This window comes from Solea solea, chromosome 11 (genome assembly GCF_958295425.1).
Source record: "Solea solea chromosome 11, fSolSol10.1, whole genome shotgun sequence".
Classification (NCBI taxonomy): domain Eukaryota; kingdom Metazoa; phylum Chordata; class Actinopteri; order Pleuronectiformes; family Soleidae; genus Solea; species Solea solea.
In genome coordinates, this window is record NC_081144.1 from 8,216,048 (window position 1) to 8,240,304 (window position 24,257).

Sequence of the window (24,257 nt, forward strand, 5' to 3'; positions counted from 1 at the left end):
TGTTAAAACTTTAAACACCGGGTTTCCTCCGCTGCTTTGGTCTCTGTTTATAAATAGAAAAAAAAGTTTAAAGGACTTAGAAACAAGACAAGCGAAAAGGTTCAAAGTGGTTCCCAGTGGCTGTGAACAGGGTTGTTTCTGCTCTGTGCTTCACTTTGACTTTGTTTACCGGACTAATCAGCAGAGTCAGTTAGAGAAGGCAGCTGCTACAAATGAAAAGTTTCCCATCAGCATTTAATCGTTAGAGTAAATACCAGTTAGACAGAAAAGGCAGAAGCAAACGGAAGGAAGAGGTTGAAAGACAGAGATGTGGACTGTAGAGCAACACTTGGACTTAAATCCAGCAGGCACCAAGTCACCTCTAAGCTTTCATTATCCTCTCTCATTAGGAGCTGTGGTACATAATCCTGGGTCCTGTCGTTGCAGCCTGGAGGGCTAAATGTCCTGTAGTATTGTTTTTTTTTAATTTCACTATTTTTTTTATGGAATTATTGAGTTGGATTGTTTCTATTTGTGTGTTTTTCACACTCACAAGTGTCAGTGATGACAGTCAAATTGAGCACATCTCTGCACAGTACAGAGTGAGACTGTTGGGCTGTGCTCTGTTGCAGTTTGTCCCTTGTGGTGTAAAGACCTCCACTGTTGTCAATTGTTGGTGTGACTTTTTTTTGTGTTTGTTAGAATCCGTAACACTAATGAAGCTGAATCCAGTGTGCACGTAATAGAACTGCAGAAGAAGGAGTTGTCACTCTGAATGTTGTTGTCGTGTGAATGCATTATTTGTGAGCTCACAGCCTCCGGGTGAGGTTTACACAGGTATGGGATAGACCTGCAGGTCACCGCAACCTACTTCCTGTCCTCATTTATATTACAGTGGGGTGAAAGTGCATCTCGAGACATATTTGAGCTTTGCTTTTCCCACCGTTCAGCTGTCACTGACGCTTTTTTCTAGGTGGCGGGGGGGTATGTCCACAAGCCAGTCTCAAGCATCACAGAGAGACAAAAATAATTCCATCTGTCATGTTTTATATTTTATATGGTCAAAACAAAAGTCCCAAACCTATGAGGCAGTAGCTAGTCTTGCAGTCCTTCTCAAAATTCTACACCCCAAATATGTATGTATGCAAGCATCTCTCAAACGGGAGAACATGGAATTGTTTGTTTAAGCCTATAGGCTACTCAGATAACACTTGTTTTAATTGTAAACGTCTTGTGGGCCTTTATTAGTATAAACATGTAGAATATTAAAACTTTAAAAAACACAGTCTATTATTTAAATATAAAAGGATTCAAAAATAATTCAAACCTGGTCATTTTAAATGTACTTAAATACAAGGACTGGCATTTAACAACAATTGAACTGCCCAAGTTTACCATATAAAGGGTGCCTCCAAATGTTGTACAGAGTGTAGTAGGGTGTAAGTGCTCTATGTAGTGAGTGCGATGTCCATGTCGCAAAAAGGGGAACTGACAAACGAGTAGTGCAATGTTCCAGCGAAAAGCGAGGCCTCCCTTAATTGTCGAGTTCAGTTCCAGTCAGAAGATGAACTACCGTGCCTTCACGAACCCGGAGCACAGAGGGAAAGGGAAGACAGGAGGGAAAACGAGTGGACAGATTGAGAGTTTTGTGGAGCCGTGAAAAACGGCAATTAAAAGAAAAACAAGGAATAAATATATATTTTTAGCAAATGGAACAGAAATTCTGAAAACTCTTTGCAGAGAAACGTCCAAGCTACACGGGCAGCATGTTAACAATGCTGCATGTAAACTTATTACATTACACTGGATCTTTGCCAGCCTCTTACCGTCCCTGTATGTCTGCAGCATCCTCTTCTATAATCCTTTCACACACACCTTGTCTCTCACGCGGCACCTTATTTCCCAACCGTATTTTTTTTTCTGTTAAATTGCTGATGTCCTAGTATCACATTAGCTTATATTAGTCACTAAACTCTTAATTTAGAGCCCTAAATGAGGATACGACGGCAATAACTTCATATTGTGCCTTAAAAAGGGAAACTTTCCCGTCTAGCACTTCCAGTTTCCATTCATTTTCATTTCTGCTCCTTCCCTCAAAGAAGTCGATTTGGCTGAAGAATGAAAATGACTGAGCGTAGAAGAACTAGTTAACTGTGTAATGGTTGCTGGGAATACAACACACTCAGTTTAATAGTAGGTTGGCTGTATTTGAATAGCACAGGGCTGTGTGTATATTGAGGCACTTTGTGCTATTACGCTCAGCATAAAAGTCCATTTGAAAACAAATTACAGTTTTGATAGTGTATTGACTTTTCTGTAGCAGACATGCAATAAAAAATATCCCAGTGAAGTTTAAGTAGTATTGTATTATCACTTAAGTTCCTGGAATTACATGTACAAGGTGCACTCTCTTTGTTCAAAGTAGCTCTGGTCTACTTGCAGTTTAAAGATGCACGGACCTTTCTTTCTCTTGATATAAGAAGATTTTAGCTTCCAGCTTTGTGAAAGCAGTGTGTAAGCTCCGGCAACGCGTTCGATTTCCTCACCCTCCCGTCTGCAAAGTGGAACTGACGCCGTACCTCACCGTTTTTTCCGATTGTGTTTTTCTGCCATTAGCGAAATATGTTCTCGCTCACATTCACGTCTGGTCACTTCACAGCATTGTCCTCTCATGCCTCCCTGCCCACTATTACTTTTTTGCCATGAAACTGTTCTCCGTTCTCTTCATTATCTTCTCGCGTTTAGCCACAGCCATCGTCTTTCCTCTGTTTCTTTCTTTTTCCTCCGTCTCATAATATCCTTTTAATGGAATCACACAACATTGCTTCTACCACCTTGAGACTTTTCAATCTTCTATTATTTTTCTCCTCAGCGTTTTTTTTCTAATGAGATTTCCGCCCATGCAGAGCAATAGAGTACAGCATTAATAAGGGAGTGAGAATTGTGTTTGGCATTAGCCTCATTGAAAGACATTCCACTGCCTGCTAATATAGCCTCCCCTCCACCCTAGCTGCCATTAGGCGACCAGAAACGGGGGGAGGATGTGACGCCCCCATTTAATGCTATGTGGTATAATGAAATCCTGATGTTCATTAATGGAACTCAATTAATTGGAAAAAAGGAAGTGGAGGTAGATGAAGAGGAGGACAAGACTGAAAGGAGAAGGAGGACAAAGTGCACCTCCCCTCCTGACATTGAAAAGGAGAGATATTATGGGGGAGTTAGTATAGCCCCCGCACAAAGGCCTTTATTTGACTTCCTTCTTTGGGACTTGCAGAGCTTATTAAAATGCTTAATAGGTTCCATTAACTTCTAACACACTTATGACTAAAACAAGCTGGCAGGGGAACATGGTAGGCAGTGGAGAGGGCAGTTACAGAGAGATTGTGGCTGAAAATACAGCCTCAGGGTCTCAGAGTGTATCTTCCTTACTTGTAGTGTTTTTTTGTATATGTTGGAGTAACAAAGCAGCAGAGAGGCATAGAGTTTGTGTTTGTGTGCCACCTTAAGAGGATGTAGCCAGTGACACATGCTCAGGAGTGTGCGTCATCTTTCTCTCCCTTCTGGCACATCACATTTGAACATAGATCATATTGACATAGACTGTGTCACCAAGCTCTCCATGCTCTCAGCGAGCTGCCGATAGACTGGCCAGCAGCCTGGGAGTCCGAGTCAACATCACGACTCAGCCGCAAAATTGACAAGAATATTTGGTTATTCCATCCATCCATCCATCCATCTATCTTCTACCGCTTTATCCTCCAGGGGGAGCTGTGCCAATCTCAGCTGACATGGGGCGATAGGTGGGGTCACACCCTGGACAGATCACCAGTCCATCACAGGGCCACATACATAGACAAACAACCACCCACTCTCACAATCACACCTACGGTCAATTGAGAGTGTCCAATTTACCTAATCCCTATATTGCATGTTTTTGAACTGTGGGACGAACCCGGAGAAAACCCACACACACACACACACACAGGGTAAACATTCAAACTCCATGCAAAACAGCTCTTGTTACGACCGGGTCGCGAACCCGGGTCTTCTTCCTTTGGTTATTCGATTGGTCATAAAAAGTCGACCAGGGAAAAGTGTTTATCCGCATTGATTTAAAAAAAACCTAATTTCGGGTTGTACGCATGTATTTGTAGGACAATGCCTCGTGACGTTTGTGCTTGCATCATGCGCCCGTTTGTGACATAAATACAGCTTCCACTGTCTTCCTCTTCAAGTGGAGTTCAGTATTCAGGTGTGAAGAGAAAAGGAGTCAATTAAGGATGACCAACACTCTTTGCAGCCTCAGTGATTAAACGATCTGTTGTTACCTCCTCTGGCTCACACAATCCTTCCAGGACTGCCGCCTCGGGCCCCTGGCTCTTGCTTATAGCCCTCAAACATGACTTAACGCAATTATCTCCATAATAGTCATAATCTCCCTTTGGGTCCATTCAGAGACTGAATAGGTATAATCATCCCCAGCACTATTTAGCTCTGAGGAGACGAAAGCCTTCCAGCTTGTCTTTAATACCTGGCAGCTTCAATTCCGACTAATCCGTGGTTCACCACAGTGTAAGGCCTCTCCATCATATCCACCAGAGTAATCACAGTCATTTCCTGCCACATTAAAGGGGGCCTTCTTTCTTCTTCTCAATGCGTCGCTGTTTAAATGTACAAGTTGATGGAGAGTAATCATTTGCCAGGTGACAATCACCAAAGCTCCAACACTCACACAGACTATGGTGCACTTTACCATTAGCACGTTAACTTGTGATTATGTTGGAGCTATAGTGGGAGTAATGATAGTGATGATGGCGTGGACCCAAAGCTGACGGGTAGACGACTCCCACGTCCAGTCCAGCGGCATTCAGGTAGCATTTTTAATGGCGTCAAACTCAGAAGGCGAAAGAGCAGAGCTGTCTGCGTTGTTTTGTATTCACCTCAGGTGCTTGTCCACACGGGTTACACAGAACTAACCCTTTCATATATCCTTCATGCTCGTTAACCATTCCCACCTGGCAGTCTGGTGTTCTGTCTTTTTTCTTTCTTTTTTTTCTGAATTGAACTTCGGTTACGCCAGCGTTCCATGATTGTGCTAATGGGGCAGATGGGGGATATTTTGTCTGCCATTCGGAGAAAGATATGAGCAGCAATCTTACAAATAAGAGGTATACGCGGTCCTCATATGTGCCGTGTTGGAAATCACGATGAGGTCATTGCAAGTGTGTGTGTGTGTGTGTGTTTTCATGCCCAATCAAGCCCAGCAGCAGGCTGTACCTCCATGTGTGACTGACTGGGAAGGGAGAGGAGGTAACGGAGGGAAGGAGGTGAGGAAATGAGAGGAGATCGTTTTGGCTGTGATCAGGCGTTACCTGGCTGCGACAGCACTCATCTCTCTCAACAGCTGAGGCCTGTCACAGCTGACGGAGTCCCGCTGTGTTCAACCACACATGAATACAAACACACGCGCACACCGCTTACACAGTCATACATAATCAGTCACGCGCTCACACACACAGATGCCCTCGCGCTGCTCACTCACTTGTGACCACTGTGCTACCACTCACAAGATGTTCCAACTTTCATGAAGTCTTACAGTATTATCTAAAACTTTTTTATTATTTGGGGCGGAAAAAATTGTCAAATTTCAGACTGGACTCTCGTGCGATGGAGGGACGACCTGTCCAGGGTGTAACCCCCGATTTTCGCCCTATGTCAGCTGGGATTGGCACCAGCGACCCTCATGTGGAGGATAAAGCTGTAGACAATAAATAAAAGAATGAATTAATGTTTCCCTCTTTTTTCATGTCATTTCAGGACAGAGTCAGTCGCAGAGAAGATGCTCACAAACTGGTTTGCCTTCCTCCTTCACAAATTCCTCAAGGTTAGTGCGCCAAGCTAATCTATAATCTACAATATAAATGCACCCTGTGTATCTTTATTGAAGGAGGATTAAAGAAAATATACCACATTTGTTTGATTTATAGGGATTGTAAACCTTTTGAGTCTGTTTAGGCCGTGACGTCCTCTCATGTGTGTCAATCTGTTGTAAACAGGAGTGTGCTGGTGAGCCTCTGTTCATGCTGTACTGCGCCATCAAGCAGCAGATGGAGAAGGGGCCCATCGATGCCATCACGGGAGAGGCCCGCTACTCCCTCAGTGAAGACAAACTCATTCGCCAGCAGATCGAGTACAAAACCCTGGTATGTCACTCTCGATGAGGCGCACGAGACAACGGTTTCACAGACGTACACGCGACAAGTGTCACACGGAGAGCGCAGAAAGCTCCAGACTCAAAAGCTGCTCGTTTGTAGTCGGATCGATGCCAAGCTGAGATCCTCACATAGACACCGAAGTCGTCCCCTCTCTCTCTTTATTTATTTATTTATTTTGCCACAGCGGTGGACGAGAGAAAACTACATTTTCCAAAGAAGAAGAAGAAGTTGCTTTGTTTGTTCCTTTTTTTTTCCCCCCATAAACCATTATTAAGATAAAGCCGAGGCTGCTATGCTGGATTTCTTTCATCCTGTGGGGGAAGAAAATTAACTAATGAAGTGAACTAATAAAGTGTTGGCCCAACATCAGGGTAGGTGGCTGTGGAGACTGAAACACACCAAACAGACCCTTCCACACATTCACTCACATACACACAGAGAAAAATGTCACATAGCCAGCATGTGACATGAAAATGCTGTGATTGCGCTGACAGGGAATGTGGCTAATTAGGTACTAATACCCTGGCAGAGCTGGAAATTGGTATCCCACCGAAGGTGTGAAATTAGATTTTGGGATGCCAGTGAAAGCGGAAATGGTTTCTCAAAGCTCATGCCATGCTCTTTGGAGACTCTAATGAGGGCGAAGCCTCAAGCTCCACAAAAACCGGGCAGTAACATGACACCTTCATCCTCTTCCTCTGCTCACTCATTTGATTTTTTTTCTCTCTCTTGTTTACCCGTCTGCACAATCCAGATCCTGAACTGTGTGAACCCGGACAACGAAAACAGTCCAGAGATTCCCGTGAAGGTTCTGAACTGTGACACTATCACCCAAGTGAAGGAGAAGATACTGGATGCCGTGTACAAGAACATGCCCTACTCTCAGCGGCCGCGCGCTGTCGACATGGACCTCGGTATGGCCCACGCGTGCGCTTCTACCACACACAGACATGCATGCTCGCAAAAGCACAGACACAGTTGGCAGATGTAAGGTCCTTCATACCCACAGGTTAATGCATCAGTAAGAGAACAGCAGTGTGTACAGATTATCAGTGCATCAGAGAGATAAAAGTTGTGTTCCACTCAGCCTCACTGTGCTGCTTCCAGGCCTTCTATCAAGCCGACTGACACTATTATGTGGTGCATCCCTCTGCCTGGCTGCTTACACTGCACAGTAAGGGCCAGTAAGACACAACAGACTGAGACAGAGAAGTGTCCATGTGTACATGCTTTCTGTGTGTGTGTGTGTGTGTGTGTGTGTGATATGACTGGCTGGCTGGCCCAGGTAAGAGTTGACAGACGGGATCTCCAGCCTCATGCTGGGCTCCACTCCCACGCAGTCTGCTGCCTCCATCCCTGCCTTCCCATACCTCGCCTCCCTTTGCCCTCTTCCTCTAATTTCTCCCACCACACATGGGTGGAAAAAACAAAAGCACCCATCTGCTAATTGGAAATCAGCACATCGTCTATCACTCCACAATATGGCACTCTGTCCATCTACTGTCCTCTCTCTCGTTCCCTTCTTTGCATTTTTCACCCTGCCACTGCGGCCTTGAAAAGAATTCTGTGTAAGAGTCTGCGCGTGTGAGTTCTTTTGTGTGTGTGTTTCTTTGTCACTTTTCTGTCGTAACTGCAGAGCGGCGTGTGAGGATGTTGTGCCAAACGGGGACATCACATGGTCACCTGGCATAGGCACGAAGTAATAAAACCCAGTCAGCAGAGGAGAAAATCAATGATCACTCCCAGCATGAGAGCCACAATGGCTGTCCACTCCCTCATCAGCGTCCTTATTATCATTTCATTACCAATCAACAAGCCATCAGCCTCCGACATCCACCAGCACTGCTTATTGCCTTCACGAGTTTCCCCCCCCCCCTTCTTCCTTTTGAAAGGAAGTGATTTTCCTCATAGATCATTTTTCTTCTTGATTTCCTTCCTGACCCTGACGACCAACCGCTGTGTATAATGGGATGGCGTCTATAGGAGACAAGTACCAACTGCAGTGCACAGCTTGAAGGTCTCCGTGCGTTAAGAGCAGCAGTCATGCAGAGAGCAGTAACAACAACGTTTACTGTTGTTTTCGACTCATTTGTGCGACCCATATGGTGACGCTCCACCAAAGAAAACAACGTTTAGCACCAAGAAAGCCTCTCTCATACCATCGCAGTTGATTAATGCCCTGCAAAGTCACATAAACCATAATGTAGTAGCATTATTATTTACCCGTACGTGCACTTCAGACACTGTGTATTTATATATTAGAAACTTTAAGACCAAGACAGATGGACGTCTCTGTGTCTCTCTATAATGTGTCCTCTCTATAATGTGTCCTCAGAGTGGCGCCAGGGGCGAATGGCTCGCGTGGTGTTGCAGGATGAAGACATCACCACCAAGATAGAAAATGACTGGAAGCGGCTCAACACTCTCATGCACTACCAGGTAAATACACACAAAGACATTAGTAAATGTTGTTCTAAATGAACTGTCAACCTTTTTTTTTTTTCTTTTCTCTACTAAAAAGAGGCTCATTTTAGTTCAATTTCTGTGGCTTTTATTATGGAAATTTGCACGACACACTGTACCCTGCCAAACTTTGATGTTTCCTGCTGTTGACTTTTAGGCAGCCAATTTTCAGCTCCTCATTTGCATGTCCATGTCTGGTATAATCCAAATGACTCCCAGAATAGAGGACAATTACTGTGCAGGTGGCAGGAGAGATGAACTCTCAACATCTTTGCCGTCACTTCTCTCTCCTCCCTGGAGAGAAGAAGCTGCTCGAGTCAGGAGGACAGAATCTCTCTCTCTCTCTCTCTCTCTCATTCTCTCCTCTCTGCCCCGTTGACTCATACACTGATAACAGTAAGTCCCACAGTGACTGTCTGCATCTGTCTGGTCAATTCACACCTCACAATTTAAGGGCCCGTGGGTTTCGCCCGTTGCCCCTTGTTAAACGGAGAGAAAAGTGCAGATCCAAAGAGACGGGTAACTGAGAACAATGGGTGCTCTGAATTGTCAAAGATACTTTACGGCTGTTCAAATCGTAAGAAGACTAAAACGCAGTGAGAGGTAGCCAGAAAGAAAAGGATAACTGTAAGACATGGGCAAGAAGGAATGAGAAGGCACAGGTCAGGAATCTTTCGGCAGCTCATGCTCACCGGGCTCTCATTAGTCAGCCATCTGCTTACGGAACTGCACAAGGTTCAATGCTGGGTTACTGACTCAAGAATTGTGGCCGTGGTTGGGGTTCAACACTTGAATCAAGGGGCAAAGAGATGCTGCTCTATTTAAATGCAGAAATGGGGGAATGAGGCTGAGCAGGGCTCAAGTCCTGACGTTGGTCTGAACACCTGCACCCGCACTATTTCACAGATGTAGGAGTCATTAGAGGAAAGGAACTCATCATAGTGTCCTTCACAGGGGAGTCGGCACCCTGCAGCACGTTTCATTTTTGCCTCCCTTGTGATCTTCTCACCTGTCACGTTCATTGTTTCATCTGTCTCTTATTTTCTCTTTATATTTTTCCTCCTTGCCCTGATTTTCTTCCTTTCTCTCCGTACTTCCTCCCCCCTGCCCTGAGTATGTTTGCTTCCAGATCAGGCGTCTGGGTTCTTTTTTTTTTTTATCTTTGCTGTGTCATAATATGTCTGCCTTCGTTAGCCAAGGGAAGCACTACAGTCTGGGCACACGGTGACGTGCATGTGTCACCGTGCATGTGACTCCGATTGAGCACAGATCTAAGGGGTTCCTGCAAAGAACAGAAGGCCGACAGTGCAACTTCAGAGGAGATGCTGGTGAACTTAAGGGCACTGTGTAGAAGAGAGAGGGGGAATAAGAGGAGAAGCATGAGGGGAATTAGGCGTCTGGTGTTCAGCGAGAGCTTGAGAGTGGGCTGGAACAACCTAGTCACATGTGCGTTGAGCATCATTACTGTTTTTGGTGAGCTGGCACTGGCCTCTGTGTTTGCATCACACATCATGTCATTGCATTGACAGCACAAGCAGCACATCTGGCTGTCTATCACAGCAAGGGAGCACAGCTCATTAGGGCCCAAAGTGGGAGAAAAACATGAAGTTGTTACAAAAATACTGAAAGAAGGTTCTGGTATTTGCAGAATCCGGCTGTGTGTCACCTGAAGTCTTTGCTAATTCTTTTGCAACAGAGGCACGGCGCTCAGACAGAGGCATTAAAATTCATGTGGCTCACACCATCACAGCAAGAAACCCCAGTGGCTATTTACCCTGCCACATGGGAAATAATTGGTTTACATAAGCTGAATATGAAAATACCTTCCCACCTCCTAAAATTAAGATCATAAATACACACATTTAAAATAAGTTCATAATCTTAATTCAAAATCTTAATTCATAGTCTGGGGACTAAACTCCCATCCTCCCGCCCTGCTCTTTCCTATATAGATAAGCGAGAGAGAGAGAGACAGAGAGAGCAGACTTTGGCCCTTTCATGAACTGACGTTTTCGGACTGTTTTGGATATGTATGACGACGGTTCAACCTGCAAATGTAATAGCCGCAGTGCATTCCCTGATGAAGCTTGGTAAATAATAGGCGTAATGTGGCTGTTTTAATTTGTTGACACTCCCTTGCTGCATGTTTGTGTGTCTGTGTGTGTCTACAGGATTATGTCTAATTTGTAAATTAGTCACAGTAAATGTCAGGCTGCTTCCGCTTTCGCCGAGAATGCATGAAAATATGGCAGTTTTAGAAACAAAAGGCAGAGCAGACACCGATGACTACAACAGGAGAGCCTGCCAGCTGGATCCTGTTAGCCACCTTGCAGACATTACTTTTAAAATATCTCGTTAAAATAGCAGAAAGGATTACACCATTTTGGTTAAACTTCAAAAAAAACCTGAGCACAGATATACAGAAAGTACATACAAAGTAAGAAATTGAGGTATTTGATTATTACTGCACTGTTGCTGCACCCTGCCTCATAATTCCAATAGCAAACGCTGTTGTATTTGTAGAACTCGTATAGATTCTTCATTTGCACGTCTGTTGTTTAGAGGTCCAGTGTGTAATGCTTGTTGACACCTAAAGTTGGCAGACTGTAACAAGCAGAGTTCTCCTCCACTTACCCGTCCCCTTTTCCCAGCCTGTCAGGGAACTGATATCTAGAGACGAATGTGGCGCAAAATGGAAGCGTCCGTAAAGCAAGACTCTTGCCAAAAGTACATATAAAACACTTATTCTCAGGCTCCGATTGCCAACTGTTAAAGTGATTATACACTTGTACATAAACATACTTATGGGTAGTTTATTCAGTAGCTGCCAAGGAATACTGACACCAGAGAGAGTCAAATTCACATCCAATTGCTTATTATAAAAAACATTTGTTGACAGTGGTTGAGTGTCCGAGTTACTGGGTTGACATAAGGTATAATAAGCATCAGGATTTGGGTTCAGAGGAGATCATGGGACACCAAGTGGAATTGGGCTGTAGCTTGTGTTGGTAAGGCTGAGAAAGGAAAGATGGAGACTACTGACCACACTCTGCTGTCTGGTCAGCTCTATACTTTCTAATGGAAGGGTTTATCACAGACAGGGCACACAGCTGTTATCATACCTGCCTACTATCAGCCTCACACTGGATTATCCCCCGAAGGGCGAATCTGCACGCCTTCAATCATTGACTCTATCACAAGGACCCATCTCTGCTGTAGCCTCACTGGCAGCCATAAAGAGCAGAGAGAGAGAGAGAGAGAGAGAGAGAGAGAGGGAGGAGGTGTGAAAGGGACGAGGAGCAGAGAAGCTATTTCATGCTCTCCAGGAAAAATGTATCATAGAAACTTCACGGAAGTCCTCATTGTTGGTGTATTAGAGTAGGTCTGTGTATTGTCAGCCAAGAGGGGGCTATATGATGGAGAGGCCATAGAAATTAGGTTTTGGAAAGCAAAGAAAATTGGCAAGGAGAGAGAAGGGTCAATGACCTTAGTTATGGGTGGGGGCTGTGGTAAGAAGGACCATTTTTCATTTCTCTCCAATAGGTCTTGGAGCCAGAACTGCATGCTTTACAGGATTCGTCCAGATTTTGTCCTCGGCTTCTTGTTTCTCTCCACTATGGCCAGTTTTGAGATTAGTTTGGGAAGAGTGGTAGTACGGGGTGACGACAAGAAGGAGGAAACATCCAGCGGCTTATTTTCCAACAAAGAATATTCTTACAAAAGCATATGAAAATAATGAATGTTCTTATTGTTCTCAAGATTTTTTTGTGGTTTTCTTTTTGGAGTCTGGCATTTTACTTTGGTTTATTTCGGCACCGGAGGCCCGTCGGTTTTTCTTCACCGGTTGTAAATGCCAGCCAACAAGCTGTTTGCTGTTTTGGCTGTCAAAAAAGTTTATTTTTGTAAAAATGTGATGCACTGGTGCAATAACAGTGCAAGTACCAATTTCATGATTAATTAATCGAGATATATGTAAAATGTGTACAACAGTGACCTTTAGTGCTTAAAATGGTTACTGCAGCAACAAATAAAATCAGGATACGTTTCCAGCTCTGACAGGAAGGGTTTGGGATATGTTTGGTTTATAATTCACCTAGGATGTGGCTTTCTGTCCTTTAATGCGACCCTAGCTGATTCATTTGTCGTGTGTGTGTGTGTGTTTCTTGTCTTGCAGGTGTCGGACCGCTGCGTTGTGGCTTTGGTGCCGAAACAGACCTCGTCGTACAACATCCCCTCCTCGGCCAGCATATCGCGCACTTCCATCAGCAGATATGGTGAGCTGGAGAACCTGATTGCTCTTTAAATGCCCGATTGTTTTTGTGTTAAAAATGCAAAATGCATTAGGTACATAATTAAGGATGGTGAATCGACAGTTAATTCACTGCAAATGTAGACGTGTTGCTCTTTTGCTGCAAAAAAAACACCATAATCGTGCTTTTTATATCAGCTGGTTTTTTTTCCAGTTATGATGAAAGCCAAATCCTCTCTTCTCAAGGCAAGGGTCAGGAGGTGCTCTTCTTCTTTTTCACTGCAGAGGGTGGTGGGCGGTTTTCGCTTCTCCGACTGTGCGTTCCACAGTTTGCTTTACACTCCAGGTCTAAACTCTGTTGGAAAGACACAAAATAATAATTTGAATTGAATGCTCATTCTGTGGGAGACACAGTTCGTACAGCCATTACACCAGTGACTGTAAAGATGGTTGTCATGACAGCTCTGAAAATTGAAGCAAAAATGCCTTGCCTTGCCTTGCTGTATTACAGGCATAGACTGTATATTAAAACCCTTTTGATTTTAAAAGTAATTTTACTCACGCTGTTGCAGGAAGCCGGCAAATCAGCACCTTTGTCACCAGAGAGGAGAGAGTTGTAAAAACACCTGTACCTAGTTTTTTGGCCTTTTTTTTTGAACATTTAGACAAAGACTTAACATTATCATTTTAAATTTGTTAATACACTATTTTAACATGCAGTATAACTGCCAGATATTGAAAGTTGTTCTGAATTGGGGGAAAAGCACTTACTCACAGGACATGTGACTTGGCCCTTTTATGGTTAAAATAAGCAAAAAAAAAAAAAAAGGCTTAGGTGTTAAAGGGTTCAAATGGATGTAGTATTGTTGTTTTTCTATGGGATAAAAAAACACATTTTCATGTGATTAATATGGTCAGTCAGCATTCTCCTGAGAACAATTTTGTAAACTATCTTAGTTTACAAAATATTATATATAAATATTATGATAAAGCATAGCAAATATGAGTGGACACCATGTGACTGACTGCTAGTATTGTCCAATTGTGGCCAGGTTATTGGAAGCTATAAAAAAACAGGGAACTCATGATTGGCTGGAGCCTATTGATTGAGCTCCAAATGTCATCAGTGCCCAAATCAGGGATATTGTTTGGTAGAAAACGAAGATGCATTGTCCATCTTTATAGGCAGTCACTGAAATAGAGCTGTACATCAGATGAGCTTGTTGTCTGCGCTGCTGAGTGCCAACTTTGGTCTTAAGCCAGACAGACAGACACAGCAGTACCAGGCAAGTTGTGATTGCCAATTATTCTCTATGAATGATACTTCACACAAACACAGAACGATAAGTGGGCAAGGCCAATTATCACGATTCGGACTTCAAGTGCCTGCCGCAGAGTAGGAAAAAAAGAAGCGTAAACTGCATCCTTTACTCTTTCCCTAAGCAGTCAGAAGTCTTATTTAAAAATGTTGTAAAAGATTTTTATGTTCTGTCAAATAATGTGGAGTGACATTTGCAATGGAGCTGATGAAGAATATCTACAGTGACCTTTCAAATATCACACAGCTCTCAGTCATTACTCTCTGAAATAAAACACCATAATGTTGTGGAAAGACACATGAAGATTATTGATGGCTACAGCAATAACTGCCACAAAATGGGGGGAATCGTTCAATTACGATGTCAAATTTGCTTTAAAATGTCACGTTTGCGTTAATCTGGAGGTTATGTGGAATTATCTTAAATATCTCAGACATGAGGGACGTTTGGGTGAGCTGAGCCACTGAGAAGTTGCAATCTCCTGCACTTTTCTCTTATGTTTGACTTTTTTGTTTTTCCACTTTTTAAGTTTTTGTTTTTTTTTGTCTTGTTTGTTTTTTAGCAGTTGCTCAGGCAGTGCAGTTGGTTATGCATGGCAGAGAAAGCAGAAGCTCTGCTGGCATGAGCCGTCCCTCATCAATCATAGGCTGACACAGCAGGCACAGCTGCACCTCGACACCTGCTGATGGATTCATACCAATTTAACGTTCAACACTTAGCATCTTGACTCAATTTACGCCACCGGCAACCCAACCCCCTCTCTCTAGCTTTAAAATCAGCAAAAACACACACACACACACACACACACACAAACCCCTGCTGCCTGTCTGTGCCCAGGAGCTGGGGACTGCAGCGAGAGAGAGAGGGAGAGAGGGCTGCAGGCCAATGTGTTAGTGAAATTGGGAAACGGCTAGAGGTGCAGGAAAGATGGAGTGGGTGAAGAAAAAAAACCAGTGACTGGATTAGGATGGGATTTTGGACCTTAATCCACGCTGCGTACAGCCCCATATATTTAAAGCCCCCCACTCAGGGCTTGATCCCAAGGTGCCACTCCAGAGGGGCAAGTTGGTCTTATTTGAAAAGGTGTATGTAGCTGTAATGGCAGCAAAAAGCTTTGTTGTGCAGCTCAGCTTTTGAAGCCAGGTGAGAAATCTTGTTGAGATCCTTAGATCCTGAATCTCTGGAGAACCTGCTGCTGCCTGGAGTAGATACAGGCTAATTAGGAAAACTAAAAAACCAGTGTGAAGAGCAGAGAGGCTGGAAAAACAAGAGTGGAGACTAGGAGTACACATGGATGAAGGAGGGCAGCTTCAGTGCCTCACAAATTAACAATCTTTTGATGCATCATTTAGAGTGTGATGGGGACATTTTCAACATGGTGTTGGCACATTGTTGCACGGAAGAGCCAATTATGAATGCTTTTAGGAGGAGCCAGACACAGTCAGTGTCTGTGACAGTGAAAAAGGCGTTTATAAGTAGTGAAACACATTAAAGGAATGGAGGGGGGGGGGGGGGGGGGGGAAGTCAGATAATTCATGACAGAAAAACAAATATGCGGCATTTTATTCACGCCTCTGTCCTGGACTCACTGTTTAATGTAGGATTTCATCCATCTTGTGTGTTACCTAGGTTTGCAATTTCAAGAGGGACATCACTAATCAATGCACTGCCAGGGGCCTCCGCTTCCCCTCCCTTTCATTACTTTGCTGTTCTATGAAATTATCCACCACTGCAATTTCCCTCACAGCCTGGCTTGGAGCGCAATTCAGCTTTGTAATGAGTAACAAAGGAGAGATGGAAATGGGAGAGGCATGCTGCTGCGAGTCTATGTGGGTGTGCTGTTTTAGGTGTATATGCTCAATTTACACAAAGAGCAGCTCTTTAAAATCACAGCCATTTAGGCTTACCGACATTTCTCTATCTCTCTCATGGTTTTTTTTGTTTTTTTTTTCTTTTGTTCTGAACAGACTCTTCATTCCGCTACACGGGCAGTCCAGACAGCCTTCGTTCTCGTGCTCCCATGATCACCCCTGATCTAGAAAGTGGCGTGAAGGTGTGGCACCTGGTGAAAAACCACGAACATGGGGACCAGAAGGAAGGGGACCGTGGTAGCAAAATGGTCTCTGAGATTTATCTGACCAGGCTACTCGCAACGAAGGTACATCACTATTCTCAGACCTGTTTTCGCACTAAAATGAGCAGGTATACCTGGGGGGTAAATAAGACAATTGGAACAATACAATGAAGTTCAGTGACAATCATCACTGGTTTGTGTCTCTTACTTCAGTCCGTTGTTTCAAACTCAGTGACAAGTGAACAATTTTAAGTGGCTAATAAAATGAAGTCAGGTGAAATAAAAAAAAGTGCTGTTAGAAGTTGTAAAAAAGTAAGAGCCACTAAAAACATTCAGGGCTGAAGGCTCTGCTGAATGCTGTCATTTTCATTGCTGCCCAAATTAAATCAGATAAAGGAGGTCTTTGCGTGTTAACCCGGGTCTCGCATTCTCACTGCTATTCGTTGTTTATTAAAAAAAATCAACATTTTCACTTTCAAAAACCACTTTAAATAGTTTTTTTCTTTGTTTGTTTTTTAAAATAGTGCAAATGGGCTATCAGACACATTTAAAGTTAAATTAGCAAATGCTCACTTATCTTACATTTTTTATGACATTATTTTATTCCGGCTTTGTTTTGGGAAGCATGTTTTGACTGTTATTACCCGTTCCTTGCTCATTTCCTGTGTGTGCTCCTTCTCCTCCTAGGGTACACTGCAAAAGTTTGTTGACGATCTATTCGAGACGTTGTTCAGCACAGTTCACAGGGGGAGCTCTCTCCCCTTGGCCATCAAATACATGTTTGACTTCCTGGACGAGCAGGCGGACAAACATGCCATTCACGACACAGACGTGCGTCACACGTGGAAAAGCAACTGGTGAGGAGACAAAAGTGATTTCACACACACACACACACACACACGTACTCCTTCTTTGCGTCTTACTTACTTATTCTCTTTGTCTCCGTCCTCCAGCCTTCCACTGCGTTTCTGGGTGAACGTGATCAAAAACCCGCAGTTTGTGTTCGACATCCATAAGAGCAGCATCACAGACGCCTGTCTGTCTGTAGTCGCTCAGACTTTTATGGACTCTTGCTCCACGTCAGAGCACCGTCTCGGCAAGGACTCCCCGTCCAATAAGCTGCTCTACGCTAAAGACATCCCAAATTACAAGAGCTGGGTAGAAAGGTAGGACATGATGCATTGACTCTATGCACCAATCTGATCCCGTCTGTCACATCTTTTTGAAGCCTTTTAAAATAAAAACCTGTGATCTTTGGGGTAAAGGTATTAATAATTCTTGCCTTCACTTTTGAAACAGATTCTGTAAAACATCTTTTTTGTGAGTGACTGTTGGCAGCCCTGCATTGTTAGTGAAGGTGACTGACTATACGGAATTTTTATCAGTGATGACACACGTTGCCTTTTGTCTCTCTTCTTAGGTACTATGCTGACATCAACCGGCTGCCGTCTATTAGTGACCAGGACATGAACGCCTATTTGGCAGAACAGGCCAGACTCCACTCCACAGAGTTCAACATGCTCAGCGCGCTCAATGAGATCTACTCTTATGTCAGAAAGTACAGTGAGGAGGTGAGTGGTATTATTTGCTCACATGAACACCGTTGTTTTATTGAGCAGTCTGAGGCTCCGTCCGTGCTATTCATTTGCCTTTATGCAGACGAGCAATTTAGCTCGTTTCAGAAGTGATCTGCTTCCATACCAAGGTCGTTTTCACACCTAGGAGTCCGCTAGACTCAGTACAATTCAGCTGGGGGTCCATCCGAGCAAACAAACTAGGGTTCAATTAAGAGGTGCTGGTGTGAATGCAACCTAATACCCCACAAATGTTTAGTGATATGGGAATGCACATGCATAGTTGATTCTCTCCTCTGCAGTAAGTGTTTTTAACAGAGCTTTGCTTTCACTTTTGTTGATAGTTGAGTCATGGCTTATAGAAAGCAATCAAAGTTTTCAGAGGTCTCCCTATCTGCCCGTCCATACTAAAACGCAGCCCTGGATTTTTCAAACAAAACTGCTCCAGACGGCAGCGGTTTTTAAGTTTCTCCATATTCGGGGCTTTAATATGCCAGGGTTTTTAAGCCTTGTTGCATTCTGCAGGGAATCATGATGGTTCACACAATCTACAAAGACAAATTCTGAGCAGGCACAAAAGCAGAAGTAGAAGAAATAGTGTCATTAAAACATAAATGTCTGACTGTTGTTATTTGAAAACACATGTTATTGAATCATGGTCCACATGGGGGTGCGATGGCTAGCCCTGTTGTCTGAGGGCCTTTCTGTGTGGAGTTTGCATGTTCCTACCGTGTGTGTGTGTGTGTGTGTGTGTGTGTGTGTGTGTTCTCTCCAATGCAGACTGGGGATTAAATGAAGTGGACACTTACAAATGACCATAGGTGTAAATGTGGGAGTGTTTGTTGGTCCTTGTGTGTTGGCCCTGTGATGGACTGGCGACCCGTCCAGGGTGTACTCTGCCTTTTGCCCTGTGTCGGCTGAAATTGGATCTATCTCACTGGGGGATAGAGTGCTTTGAATTGAATGAATGAATGAATGTGTTTGAATTACTAAACAAAGAGAAAATGTGGTGTTTTTGTTTCCGTCTCCATCTGCCACCCGCTCCTCCGATATCTGTTTGTGCTCCATTCTCCTTTATTGTTCTCAATTTGTTATTGACTGTCTTCCTCTCCGTGTAATAAGTCCTGGTGCCTAACAAACATATATTCCTGCAGATGGGTTATTTTATATTATTATTATTTATTGTGAAACCGTTTTTATTACTGGTTCTGTGGAACCGTATCCACATTACACAGTACTATGCCATCTCATTTATTTTCTGAGTATGGTGATCTCAGACATGTTCCTCGTCTGAACTACATACTGCATGCAGATTTTACCTGGAGGGTAAAAACGGCATGCTGCAGATTTAGCCTCACCCTTTAATGTATGTACTGTATATTTTGGAGACGATTAATATCTGGCAAAGGCTAGCGAGGTTTTCAGCGTAGACTTCCCCAAAGCCCAGAGGTCTAGTGAGACCTGAGCTTAACAAGGCAGCGTGTCTGATCTGTGGAGTAGAGAGTGGATGTCTACAAGCGCTCAGCATGCCGCTCTGTCCTTTCACCTGCGCTGAGTTAGAGCGATCTACCTGGTATATACTGTAGGGCTCCCTCCCATGAGCAGAATCATAAGCAACACACATAAGAATATACACTGAGAGATCACAAGAAACATCAAAATGGAGGGAGGGAGCTAGGGAAGGAAAGAAAGAAAGAAATAAAGAGAGCATTCATGGAGACGTTCTGTTTTGAATGTCAGCTCCTCCTTTGAGAAGCATTAGCCTGACCTTTATATTGGACCTCAGTAGCTCTCCCTCTCTCTCTCACTCTTTCTTTCTCTCTGCCTTGTCTCCCCCCCATTATCCACTCAGCTTGTTTGTGCTTTCATGCACTTGCTTCTGTGACTTTTACACATAGAAATATGCGCAAATATACAATCTCCATGTAGATCTCCTCACTCCTGCGTTGTTTGAGTGCAATGTGTAAAACTTCATCTTGTGCCGTTAACAGTTGTTCAATCTTACTCCGCCCTTCGCAAAGGGGGCGGTGTGTCGGGGCTAACCGGGCCGTAGCTGCCGCCGACTTAGATGGATTTTGGAGATGGAAGTGGGAGCTGCACCTGCATACAATGCTACAGATTAATAATAGATTGCTATCTGGCCCCGATGAGGAGGCGGAGGAAATGCTCTGCTTGTAGCTGCCAGCCTTTAAGAGCACTTAAGCAGATGAGTGGAAGATGGGAGGTGGGTAGGCAGATACGATGTTCTGCAAGAGGACAGGCAGCAAACAAAGGCTCATGCGTGAAAAGAAAAAGACAACAAGAACATCGCTGATATGTTTTACAGACAAAAAGTTCTTTGTTAATTACAGCATAAAAGCTAGTGGCCATCACAGCCTGGCAGAACTAACTTTCTATTTTGATACTGACTCGCTTCAGGACAGAAAGACATTAAAATCAACTACACCTTATAAAATGTCAGAAAGCACAAAAATAATGTGTTATTATTATTAACAGTAGATGATGTATGAATTACAATAAGTTGACAAAACATGTGTCATTGATGTTAATGCAGCCATTATTTTTCCTACCTTTGCTGACAAATCATCAGATTGTTCGTTTGACTTTTACAGCAAATGGTGCAGTTTGGTTCAGTTCGGTACGTCACGCCGTTATTTACATCCGCATTGTCAAATTATGGGAAGGAAAGCAAAATAACATCCATTTTTTGACACTTTTCCATCGGGGTACAGTAAAGTAAAGTATTCCAGCTCCTTGATTGGTCAACAGAGTGTCATCGTAAGCTCCCACATGCCAAAAAGAAAGAACACAAATTGAAGGATGTCCCCTGTTGTCACCCTTTGTTTACTTTTGTCAAGTTCGTCTTTGTGGACTGCATATGTGTGATCAGGGTGTACTGTTCTAAACCACACTGTGGCAAGCTTAACTGCACTGTACTGCCTGGTAGAAAAGAGGCTTATGGGACTAAAGAAGTGTAAGAAAAATCATTTTTGTAATCTAAAAAATCTACCCAACAAGCAAAGTGCTACATATTCATCAATTTTGTTTCCACCTCGTAATAATTTAAATAGTGCATGAGCACAACCATTAAATCAGTTTGTTCAAATGATGAAATGTTGAGTCAAACACTGCCGTGTCGAATTCCATTGCCCTCAGATAAAGTCATAAACCGTCTATTTTAGATAATGACTGCTACAAAAGGATATAGACATTAAAGACCCTTGCTTAGCCATGCATGTCGGCGTCACTCTGACACAGATTTGCCCTGATGAGGCAGACGCTCCGCGACAGAGATAAGAGGAGACACACGTCTGAATCCCTTTTCAGCTCTATTTGACAAATGCCAAATTTACAAGATAGGGCTCGGAAGATAAAACGGCAAAGGCTAATAAACAAATATTTCCCCATGTTTCCGAAGACCAAAGCAGTGATGTAATTCTTCGCTTTTTCTTTCATGTGATGTCTGTATGAAAAGCTAAAAATACCTCCACTCCACACAGAAAGAATCTATTTGTATTTGACCATTTTGTTTCTGTTTCTGCACAGATCACAGCAGCTCTGGATCAGGACGAACAGGCAAGGAAGCAGAGGCTGGCCTACAAGGTGGACCAACTCATTTCTGCAATGTCCCTCGAGAGCTGAGACTGACCCCTGCTGACAGAGAGAGAGAGAGAGAGAGAGAGAGAAAGGACCACAGTCTGTACTGGACCTCCCGAAATGGTCCTGCATCACTTACCTCTCATTGTGGGGGTTACAGGCCCCCAAACCAGACCTGGGATATATGTGTCCACAGCCAGACATCCATACACCTACAATTCTTTTGTAAAACTCCCTCTTTCCTTTCATGAAAACATCAGCTGAGGGTCCACACACAGAGACACAGGCCCTGCAGCTGGAGCAGACAATAGCATAAGGAAGGAACATCAGCAGAGAAGACAGCGACATGGCTTGTATTTATTTTTCTTTTGGTTTCTTTAAATTGCGTGTGTTTGTGTGAGTGTGTGTGTGCGTGTGCGAGCATGAGAGTGTTTTTTTTTTGTCGTATTAAATGAAGACTCCTGTGAAAGACTTGAGAGAGCAAATGAGGAAACGGATTCTTCCTCCAATTGCTCGGAAACTCACATCCAAGTGTGAGATGGAGATGGCAAGAAAAAAAAGAAAAGCGAGAAGCACAGGAGCAAATCTCACGTTGGACTACTGAGTTTGCGTTCAGATCCCTCAGATTTTATTTTTGTACTTGTACATTTGAATATCATCAGTTCCGGTTGAAATAACTGCCCACTGTGCTGTAGGTGCTGTTGTATAAAAGACACGAGGGGTTGTTAGGCTACAGCAGAGTGGTGCGGTGGTTAAACGAGCCATGGTCCATGTCTTCTCTCACTTCTTGCCTCCTCGGACCAATGCTTCACATGACACAGACTGAGAGTCTGCTCTTTTATCCAATCAGACGTGTACAGGAACATCACGACGCCTGTGCTCATCATCAAACGAGTCGGACGGACTCCGCTCGTGATGGTCGCAGTTCAGCCAGCATGCTTGCACCTGAAACTGAGGGTGACAGAGATGAAGTCCACCGTGTATTTAGAAGAAGACCTGAAATCAGCATCGCTCTGGTGTCCAAGGCTTTCTTCGGCAGTTAAGTCATCTGTGTATGTACTGGTCAATACTTGCCAATCAGTGTATGTGAATGTACAAAATGTTGGTTTTTTTTTTATATGTATGTCTATTTGAGTTTTGCAAACACAAAAGGGGCTCAGTTGAGCTGAGCTCCTTTGATATTTTCAGCACTTCGTCAAGTGAACAGTTGCATTTGTGTGTCCTGACTTCACCTGGCCCATCCAGCTACTTCCCCAAACACCATGTTCCCCTGAATCACTCTCCTACTAGAGGAGAGTGTGTGTCACCTGCGTTGTGGGCGAGAACAAACGGTTTCCATACACTAACACTCTCAGTGATATACCGGCCGTTTGTATCTCTGTTGGAAACTTGATCACCTTTATGTGTCCATGCATGCACTCGAACGTCACACATGTTTAAGGTCCTATCTTTGATTTTATCAAGTGCCAATGAGTCAGCTGATGGAAGATTTTACCTGACTGCCACCCATGTCTTGTTTACGCAGACAATAAGAAGCCAATCTGCGTCGGTCTACTTCGACCTAGTGCCAAAAAAATCCTGTCATGTCAGATTCTTTGCCAATGTGTCAAAAAAAACAAAAAAAAAACGGTTTATGCTTTACAGAGAGAGCAAAGGTGTCGTATTTAGAGTGTCGAGGTGTAGAGCTGCTTAAGTGGAACCTTGTATAACTGGAAGGAGTTTAAAAGAAATCACAAAAAGGTACGAAACAATAGCAAATGAAAAAAATGGGATATTTGGATAGCGAATTCAAGAGCAAAGGAAAAATGGTTTGTCTCGTGTTACTTGAATGCATCTCGTGACCAAACAGTCTCACAGCTAAAAAGCTGATGTGGACCCCCATCCCCACCCCCCCACTCCAAATTTTCAGTAGATTCCATCCTCTGAATAGGTGATTTCATTTTCCTCTGAGATATATATATATATATATTTGCTTGTTGTTTACACCAAGTACTTGAAAATATGTCGTATTAACGGTTTGTACAGAATACTGCGAGAGTGTGTGTGTGTGTGTGTGTTGAGACATGATAAACACCATGAGTGGGTGAAAGGTGCTTCTTTTCTCTGTGGCCTTACATACCCACCTGCTCACTGTTGCTGATCTTATTAGTCCTCAACTGGGGCACAATTCTTTCAGTGCTTCACAGCCCAGTTGTTGTTTTTTTAATTCGGCAATGCCTGTTGCAGGCTCTCTGCAGTGAGATAAGTATGAGCAAAAGGTGAAGAGGTGTATGGCCTGACTCAGGCAGACACCGCCTGGCTCAGCACTCAGTTTGCCGGTACCGTTTGAAGAGAAGTGTTGAGAAACGAAGAGGTAGAAAGAGAGAGAGCCCCTTCAGCTCTAGTTTCCCGCTCCAGCTTTGAAGCTCCTCTTTGATCTGAGTCGGTTGTGTGCACGCAGTGTGATCAGGAGATGGAAAGAAAGAAGAAAAAAAAACATTTCAAGGCAAGGAGAAATGTAAGATGGGGTGATTTTTGACATGCTATTACTGAGTCTGGCCAGTGGGGGCGGAAGGGGGTAAGAGTAGCCAGACTTTACTCCCTCATATGAAAAAGCACCTTTTCACTCCCTAATGAACATCTAGGTACACAAGGGCACACACACAGTCCACACACAAAAACATAAAGCTTCTTCCTTTTGATTAAGGTGTCTTCCCAATGTCAGCAAATAGAATTGTATCCTCCTCATACCTCACATTGCTTGTTTGGAGTAATGCTTTTTTTAAAATCATTTTAACAGGACCT

General features: G+C 43.5%; 1 protein-coding gene across 3 annotated transcripts in view; it reads left to right on the plus strand.

Annotated features, from left to right (window-relative positions):
• plxna2 (plexin A2) overlaps positions 1–23,075 on the plus strand; it is a 163,658-nt gene extending 140,583 nt beyond the window's left edge. For all 3 annotated transcript variants that reach the window (XM_058642577.1, XM_058642576.1, XM_058642578.1), the window contains exons 23-32: positions 5,800–5,866; positions 6,039–6,185; positions 6,952–7,111; positions 8,533–8,636; positions 12,835–12,934; positions 16,196–16,386; positions 16,990–17,159; positions 17,256–17,468; positions 17,723–17,873; positions 21,423–23,075. In XM_058642577.1, the coding sequence (XP_058498560.1) occupies positions 5,800–5,866; positions 6,039–6,185; positions 6,952–7,111; positions 8,533–8,636; positions 12,835–12,934; positions 16,196–16,386; positions 16,990–17,159; positions 17,256–17,468; positions 17,723–17,873; positions 21,423–21,518 (1,399 nt within the window). In that variant the 3' untranslated portion in view covers positions 21,519–23,075. The remainder of the gene's footprint in view (positions 1–5,799; positions 5,867–6,038; positions 6,186–6,951; positions 7,112–8,532; positions 8,637–12,834; positions 12,935–16,195; positions 16,387–16,989; positions 17,160–17,255; positions 17,469–17,722; positions 17,874–21,422) is intronic.
• Positions 23,076–24,257: the final 1,182 nt, after the last annotated feature.